This window comes from Crocuta crocuta, unplaced genomic scaffold (assembly GCF_008692635.1).
Source record: "Crocuta crocuta isolate KB4526 unplaced genomic scaffold, BGI_CrCroc_1.0 scaffold243, whole genome shotgun sequence".
NCBI classification, from domain to species: Eukaryota; Metazoa; Chordata; class Mammalia; order Carnivora; family Hyaenidae; genus Crocuta; species Crocuta crocuta.
The window spans coordinates 1,650,221-1,659,686 of NW_027529596.1; the positions used below are offsets into that span (position 1 = coordinate 1,650,221).

The window sequence follows — 9,466 nt, forward strand, 5'->3', positions numbered from 1 at the left end:
CATTCGCCATTCATGCAGTCTCAAGATAGAAACACCCACAGCAATAGTGGTCCTCTCCGATCCATAAAGAAGAATTTAAGATCAGAAGTAATTTGTTTTAAAATTAGCTTCTGATATGTCTCCAGGAAGACAGCTAAAATCAGATCTATTTCACACTAAACAGGTACTTCAGTAATGCTTCAGTTCCCAAATACTACTGGCAAATGAGTCAGCCTACATGTGTCAACTTCCAGCCAACCAATAGCTTCTGGCCTAGGGCTAAGTTATTTTTTCCCAAATTTTCTGAATCGTATTTATAAAATATATTAGATAGATGATCATCAGTCTTCTTAGAGAAAAGTGAATACTATCTAAGTTATCCTGGACACCTTCACACCAATGTTTTTACCATCTGCATCACAATACATTTAGAATAACCCAGGGGATTCTGAGGCGCAACAGTAAAGCTGCTTGCCCCGACTGTGAACGGCCTTTTTGTTTAGTTTTTATAGTCTTCTTCTTTCCATCCTTCTTTTCAGCTTTCCCTTATTATAGTCAGAATGTCTTCCTCTACCTATCCATCTCTGTGCTGTACCTGATTGATGTGCTGATAATAAAGCTTGAAAGATAAGTAAGCTGTTTATCTCATTAGGCTATGCTCAGAGCTTTCAGGTTGATTTTATACCTCTCCTACTTCACATGTGCAAGTGCCAGCGGACATTGTTTACCCTACAGAATCAGCATAATTATATTCTTTGTAGTTAAAGCTATCAGTAGTCTGGCCACTGGATAAGTGACACATTACCATAGGCGGTTGGGAATACAGAATATTACTATGTTCAAATAACCTTTTCTAAGTCAGCCACTAGGTAATATGGTAACCTCACCCCACAATTCTACACAAGTTTATGATACCTAAGATTTTAAAGATGGACGTAGCTTATATCCATTACAAAATTGTTATAAAAAGAGAATTTAAAGATGGCATCAGGGGCCAAAAGTAGGAATTAACTTAGTTTACGTAGAAAATAATTTGTACAGGCCAAGGAGGACCTCTGTGCACAATACCATGTAGGGCAATTCAGCCCACAGAATCCTGACTATGAGACCATAATCAAATGAAATGCTATGGAACAGTGAGAGCGAGCTTGGTTTATGCAATAGAACTACGGACGGACGGGCATAGCGCATCTCCTGCTGCACGCACCCTGTTGCTCGTCAAGTGACATGGATCCGAGCTGTTTGTTAACCACAGAAGAAGGAGAATCTGAAACAAAAATGAGATTTCAACTTAAAAGTAAGCAGCAGAAAACTGCACAGCAATGTCATGATCAACTCTAAGCTTAAGAAACAAATGTCTAAGGGCAGAGAACAGAGGTAAGTACTGTGGTATATTTCCCAAGCAGTGAGTAAGCGGCGCCATGTGCTTAAGATACGTTATTCCACGCAAGCATTTAGCAACACTAAGAATGAGTTGAGAAAACATTCTTCTACTTCCATGCATATACCTTTTATCAAATTCACTTAGCACAGGCACAAGGTACAAGGTAGATAAAATAGAACTAGGGTTATCTCCTTCACTAAACAGAAGACTCCTTCCCCTTCGAAAACCCCTTTCTTTCCCCTAAAAGATGGCTTTCATTCTGGACTGGAGGATTCAAAGCATGAAATGAGGTGCTCACTACTCTCTGCTGGATTCTGGGTGTTTGTACCTTGAGCTGAAGCAGGAGCTCAAGTGAAGATGTGAGACAAAGAAAATGGTTTGTAAGAGAAAAATTCAGTGAAGCAATTGCCATTACAGAAACCTAGATAATTTTAAAAACTCTAAGACATGTTGTGCATATTAAAACTGTAATCTATTGAAGACTTAGGTTTTTTTAGGGGCCTGGTGGGAAAAGGAAAAGAGAGGAAAGGAATAGGCTTACTAGTCTGGGCTTCATGCTTTCCACGCTGGCTTCAAATAGAACATTTAATTTTTCATCCTTTTGATGCACCGAGTTTCTGTGTAAGAATTTGTTCTATAAATGGGTTCTATTGTTGGGAAAAGGCAGCATGATAAAATGCAAAGAGCACTGGTTTGGAGTGAGTGAGTTTTGATTCTAAACCTGGTTGTGACAATAATTAGCTGTGTGACATTTTTGGATCTATGCTTCTCTCTTCCTGGTCATCCTAGGGACCCAGTAACTTAAGCAAGCCACCAGAGAACAGGAGGAGGTGGCTACTAAGTCCTGGCTTGGGTCCCAGTGGGGCTATAATATGCAGATAGTAAGCATAGCTCTCCCCAAAATGTAAGATTAATTCCTAGTTTCTAGTATCCTGTGTTCCAGTACTTAGCAAATGTTAATAAAACAAAAACCTTGCACTTTTGGATCATCACCAGTTTCTATTCATAATGGCATTTTACTCCCCCCAAAGTAGGTACAATATCTTGAGTTGAGAGTGTTCTTAACTTGATGGCTAAGAAAAGCTTTCCAGATTATCCTGATTGCTTCAATTTGTTCATCTGCGTCTCAATCTCGCCACTGGGACCACTTCTACCAACTTTAAATTGTCAGCCTTCAGATACCACCCGTTTGCTCAGAGACTTCTGTATTATTGGATTGTGATAATAACGCATGATCATCATCTGAATAATAGCTTTGGCTTATCCTTACTTATCACCTCTTCATCAGAACATTCAGTTCAACAAATCTGCACAACACAAAAAGAAAGAAGGAAAGACAGTATTTCAATCAGTTCCTGAATCTATCCATGCTTTGCTTTCCTTTCCAAGACTTCCTCTCATTTATCCATTTCAGGGTTAGATACAACATTCCTACCTATGTTGTTTTTCAAGAACAGATAAGATAGGTTTTTAGAGAAAACCAAAATTATATTCCTTAAGGTAAAGAAAAACTTAAACAAAAATTTGAAGTACGGTGAAATAAGTTATTAGAAAATCCTCCTAGAAAATGTTTTATGAAATATTTTTTGTTATATTTGTGTTTGTTATACATTTAATTGTGCTCTCATTTATAACTAAGAGCCCTCAGAAAACTATCAACTCTCCAGGTAATCTTTTTATCAAATATTTAACTTTTCCATAAATATTATGGAATGTACAAATCTTATGAAATAAAGAACATCTTATTTAATTTTGTAGATAAAAATTTCAGAAAGAATATGTCTCTTAAAAAACTCATTAATGAAGGATCTAGAATGCTGTTATCTCCTCCAAATTATATGTTTTCAATCTTTTTAATGATTTAAAATATTTAAGAAGTTTATGTTAAAAGAGTATTAAATGAAAAGGGTTTCCTCACTGGTTTGATATTTGCCGCAATACTGTACATAGCTGGGGAATTATCTGTTGTTCCCTCCATCTTGAAAAACCAATCTTTAAGAAGAAACCCTTCTTGATCATTCCTTGTTCTATTTTCAATCTTGGGCACCATGCAGCTGTTTTTGGAAGGATTATTTTCCTGTCACATTAACATCTGAAGTGACATATTTTTATATCCCTAGATACGTAAATACTATACCTATAACTTCCAACTTAGAGAAGTATTTCCAAAGATTAACACGATAAAATCAGTTCAATGCTGATTGTGTCAGTTGTTTGCATATTCTACCCCATTTCCCTGTAAAAGAAATATCTTCCAGAAAGCACCTATTACATAATAAAAATCAGACTGGGGTGCCTGGGTGGCTCAGTTGGTTAAGCCTCCGACTCTTGGTTTTGGCTCAGGTTATGATCTCACGGTCTGTGGGTTTGAGCCCCACACCAGGCTCTGTGCTGATGGCACGGAGCCTGCTTGGGATTCCCTGTCTCTCCCTCTGACCCTCCCTTGCACGCTCACTCGCTCACTAGCTCTCTCAAGATAAAATAAACTTGAGAAACATCAGATCATATGGTCTAATAATAATTTACTGCAAAATGCAATATGGTTGGTCCACTTACTGGAAGCGTTAGAACTATTATTTTTAAGGTAGAGATAAGCTTTAGGCTAAACTCATTCAGTGCTGAGCTCAAGGTGCCTCATGGCCAATTTCTGTATTATTTCCAAAAAGTTTGTGTTTTGGTCTCAAAAAAACGCTTCAGCCCCTTGATATCAGAATTTTCTCAAATGTAGACAAAAATAAGGAATTATAGTCTCTTAATAAGATTTTTATTTTATTTTTAAGTAGGCTCCACACCCAACATGTGGCTCAAACTCAAGACCCAAGATCAAGAGTCTCACGCTCTACCGTCTGAGACAGCCAGACGTCTGGGTTCAGTTTTGGCTTTTCCATTCAGTAATACCATAACCCTGGACAAGTCATTTAATGTCTCTATGTCTCAGTTTCTCCATCTGTAAAATGGAAAGAATCACAGTATCTCCCACATACTGTTCTTATGAAGACTTAGTGAGATGATCCATGTAAATTACTTAGCACACAGGAAAGGGTCAATTAATGTTACTATTACTTGCGTATTTTTCAGAAGCATGACACTGAATGAAAAATAATAATAGGAAGCTGTTCTGAAAAATGCGGAGCGTGTTCCCATGTCTGAAGTTCTAACATGCTCATCACTGTTGTGCCCAGACTCTGTCATTCAATGTAGCCGAGGGCTTACGGAACTAGACGGACGTCCTATCTGAGTCACTAACTAAAGTCTGGGCTGTAAACACTAAAACAAGGATCAAATGCATCCATCTGAGGAGGCTACCGTGACTGCTGTCATGGACAGTGGGGAACTGGATGCTGTATAGAGCCTGCTTGCACAGGATCGGTAAGTGCTGATTTTTTCCAATATGGCTCAGTTTTGAAAAGCCCTTTTTTCAAAAATAATCACCAATCTTTTGTACCCTCTTGGGGTATCAAAATTACTTTTTTTCTTTTCCAATCAGCAAAACCGTGCCATAAAGTGAAAAAACAGTTCCTACCTGACCCTCTCTAGGCTGGCTCCATGCTCCAGTGGGCTCTGTGGTGGTCGAGCCAGACTACAGCAGACTCCACAGCGTGTTGTCACTCTGAGCAGGAGCCAGCGACCCATGACTTCAAAGGACCTGAAATGGGAAAAAAAAAAGCTGGGTTTAAAATCAGCAATATGCTGACTGCCTCTGCCACAGCTGTTTAGGGCATCTGTCTTTAGAGCTCATTCCAAACCCTGAATGCCATCCACCGTGCATGGCTGTGAAAGGAGGTAACTTCGAGGCAGTAAGTGAAAGATATTATAATTAAGACAGTACGTTATTATGCGTACTGCTCTACTTAGGAACACAAAAATGTTATACAATATCGTCTACCCCATACTTATGCCACCTCTGTAAATTATGGAAGGCCACGCTACCTAAATAAATCAGTAATTGGGAAACTGAGACACAAAGCAGCCAAATGATCAGTCTGAGCCAATCTAGTCACAAAGCCAGGACAAGAACTCAACCAGTCTAATACCCAAACAGTAATCTGATGAAGGCAGATTCACCTCTTTATGACTGGGGAAAAGAAAAAAAAAATCACTGAAAGCCTAGAAATAAATTACAATGTATTTCTTAAAAGCATGGGGGGGGGGTGGGTGGGAGGAACTTTTGTTTTTAGCTTAAAAAATAAAAATATTTTAAAGTAATGTATTCTGACTTTGAAAAATGAAATTTTTAGAAATTAGCTATGATGGATCAATTAACGTCCATGGTACACAGACAGTATTGTACTTAATCATTAAGTTTAAGAACATGTTTAATAACTGTTATTCAAATAAAAACCTCCCTGTTGGATTTCATAAATTGAATTCCTATTCGGTATTTTTATAATTTGTATGTTCTAAAAGATGAATTTTTTATTAAGTTATTCATTTTTCCTCATATCCAAAGTTTACTAAATGGAAAAAAATATGCAGATTTTTATTAGTCATCCTCTGTAACAAACTATGCATTATTTAACTTTTCTTTAATTACCAAACAGTGTTCTTGTGACACATGCAGACAGAATAAAGGTAGCATCATCACATGTGCTCAGGGCAGGTCACAGATGACTTAATCAGGGGCTCCTATGTCTGGTACGAACGCTGTGTTAAAAGCACATGAGGAGCCTCAGTGGCTCAGATGATTAACTGTCCAAGTCTTGGTTTTGGCTCAGGTCAGGATCTTGCAGTTTCATGAGTTCAAGCCCCATGTCAGACTGCGCTGACAGCATGGAGCCTACTTGGGATCCTCTCTCCGTCTCCCCCTTCCTGTCTCTGTCTCTCTCGAAATAAGTAAACAAAAAAAGCATATGATCTAGAGGAAGTATTCACCTTATGGTGAAAGAAGCAATATGCACTGTGAGCACTAAGGCTAATACTGGCCATGTAAGACGGCCCCAGGGCCCAACACGTCGTTAAAAACCAAAGCAGGGGCACCTGGGTGGCTCAGTCAATTGAGCATCCAACTTCAGCTCAGGTCATGATCTCACGGTTGGTGGGTTCGAGCCCCACATCAGGCTCTGTGCTAGCAGCACGGAGCCTGCTTCCGATTCTGTCTCCCTCTCTCTCTGCCTGCCCCCAACTCGTGCGCACTCTCTCTCTCTCAAAAATAAACATTAAAAAAAAAAATCTCAACAAAACACAACAAAGTAAAGCTAACACGTTTCTCAACCTCAAAATGGGGCAAGGTGTCTACTTTTTAAAGATTACCACAAATCAGAGTGACTACCAAACTAGATACTATTTAATAAGAAATCTCAGAGCTGGTAAAATAGCATCTTATTTCAGAGATTACATAATACTCTAAAGCTTACTTTTGTAAAAAAGAATCTGCTTCAATTCAAACTGGTAAGCTAGATATGAAAGGATGAGTCTAAAAATATTTTTCTAATGTCTACAATGTATACTTCTTTCCTGCTAATATAGACAGTTTATTTTATACTCAAAGTCACTTTAATATTTGGTTTGTTATCTGCTTAATTTCAGGATTTAAAAAATATTTATGGGGCACCTGGGTGGCTCAGTCAGTTAAACGTCTGACTTCAGCTCAGGTCATGATCTCACAGTTTGTGGGTTCGAGCCCCGCGTTGGGCTCTGGGCTGACAGCTCAGAGCCTGGAGCTGCTTCAGATTCTGTGTCTCCCTCTCTCTCTGACCCTCCCCTGCTCATGCTGTCTCTTTCTCTCTCTCTCTCAGAAATAAAAACATTAAAAATTTTTTAAAAAATATTTACATGTGTAGGAGCACTGTAACTTCCTTATTGGATTTTATGTTGCAATAGTTTTACTTTTGAAACACTTCAGCTAGAGTTTCATGCCTTGCACAAAATCATAGCAAAATGTCTTATTGTCACGACTATCATTTAATCAAGCTTTCCAGTCAGTTTGAAGTATAGGGGAAAAAAATGGTCAGAGATGTCTTTGCTTGGCTGATATTCCCTCTATTAATATAACACTCAATTAAAAATCAGGCCCAGAATTTGTTCCAAACATCACACCTATATTACAGCTATTTAAATATATTTTATTTCACCATGATATTATATAATATGCTTTTGTTATCAGCACATGGTAGAACAGGTATTTATAAAGTGGAGGTTGCTAAGTTCTACCAATATACAAATGAATTACAAGTAATTAAATCAGAGTTCTCAAAGTAATTAATACCCCACTCTGCAGGGTGGCAAAACAAAATATTCGTACAAAGTGAAGTATCATAGTCTCCTCTGTGGACACATTCTAGTTCCTAAATAAAGATCTGTAGCACCCGCTACGTAGTACCTGTAGGATAGGATATATAATACCTATCATCCATCTTGAAAGAATTCAATCGACAATTTTCTGTTTTCTGCTATATAATTCTTTTGACAAACATCTGTGGAGTATCATGAGCTTTCTGGCCATAAAAGAACGAGGCCATTAAGATGCTCAAAGAAAAAGACTGGCACAGATTATCACTGTCTTACCAGAGTTTTGTGGCATCAGAACAGGCATGAGACTGTATTTTTGTTGTCCTATGTATCAGAAAGTTGATTATGTATACAAGGAGTAAGTAAGCAGATACTGAAAATTCTCAAATAATTACAGAGGAGGATGACCGCATCAGCATGCTAGGTGGCCAAACAACACTGTAGTTCTAAAGTCTAGCATTACTCCACTCCTGGGAGTACTGGTTAATGTCCAAAGGAGAAACAAAAGAAGAAGAGGAAGGGCTAGGGGCCGATAAACATACAGACCATTTCAGCATATTAAAAATTTTCAATAAGAATACCAAAGCAGGCTCCAAATTCACTAGATTATTAGGAAGTAGTTGATTAGCTATTAAAGTAATAAACATCTGCCCCTTTGCAGGAACATGACCAACAAAATAACAGATTATTCTATGGTCATCTCTCTGGCAAACCGTGCTGCCGGGCCATGTCCCTCCCGCCGTGCGCTGATGGGCACACCGGACACGAGAAAGGCAGGGAAAAGCTGTCAGCGCCATCAGCTCTTTCTGAAGGGAGGGGAAGCATCTTGTTACAGACACAGCAGCAGTGTTAAAAAACCAACTCGCCCGGCTGCTCGAGGACACTAGACATTAATAACCTGAAGCGCCAGGGTCCTGGGAAGAGCCCTCGTGAGAAGACTGACCGGAAGAAGGCTGCTGCTGGGCCCGCGCAGCCAGCTCTTGCTGCCTCTGCTGTTCGGCCCTCTTAAGCCTCAGTTGTTGCAGGCGCTTACGGAGCAAAGCTATCTCAGGCCCCCTTAAAAACTCTGACACAGATAGGGAAACAAAAGGTGAAAAGATAGTAATAAAATAGGAAATATCAGGAATGTGGTTATATATCAAAGAGAGAAGGATACAAATAAAATAGGTCTCCTGGAGGAGTATTAAAAACAAACTGCTCACGAGAAAGAAATTACTGATTATCACATTATGAGATAAACTACACACACTTCCATATTCAAATGCATCTATTTACAATGAAATGAATTACACACATATAGTTCTCTAAGGATATTTAAGTAACTAAACAGAATGAAAATAAAGTCTTCCATAAGCAAAGCATTTAAAAATATTCCTTCACTAATTTCATCTTTCTATAAAACAATACTACAAAAAATTAGAAAATATCAGTTATCTAATCTATACACAAAATTGTTACCTTCAATCAAATGACAATTAAAATTCAATTAAAATTATGGTTATGTGTTTGTAAACAGTTCCTGGACTTATTAATGCAGAACTCTTTAAAAAGTCAAAGTTACATATTTTTCAGATAAACAGATTTGTCATTTACTTTTTTTTAGCTAAAAATACTAACATAATCTTTAATATTTTCTTAGAGCAGCAGTCACAGTAGAAATATAAAAGTAGAAGTATAACATAGGATTCTGCAGCTATATTTGAGTGCTTCCTAGGTATGAGGCATTGTTTTAGGCTCCGTGGAGAAAACACGGAACAAAATAGTCCCTACTCAGGTGGAGTTTATGTTCTGAAAGGAAGAAAGACATCAGTGAACTCACACACACACACACACACACATCTATGTATATGCAGGTAGGTGCTTGGGTGGCGCAGG

The 9,466-nt window shown here is 38.3% G+C and overlaps 1 protein-coding gene across 5 annotated transcripts in view; it reads right to left on the reverse strand.

Moving 5' to 3' along the window:
* The window catches only part of DCAF6 (DDB1 and CUL4 associated factor 6), a 135,615-nt gene that overhangs the window by 52,414 nt on the left and 73,735 nt on the right, over positions 1 to 9,466 (reverse strand). For 3 of the 5 annotated variants that reach the window (XM_077761784.1, XM_077761782.1, XM_077761786.1), the window contains exon 11: positions 1,187 to 1,246. The exons of the other annotated variants lie outside the window; for them this stretch is intronic. In XM_077761784.1, coding sequence (XP_077617910.1) covers positions 1,187 to 1,246 — 60 coding nt within the window. The remainder of the gene's footprint in view (positions 1 to 1,186; positions 1,247 to 9,466) is intronic. 5 annotated transcript variants of the gene reach the window in all.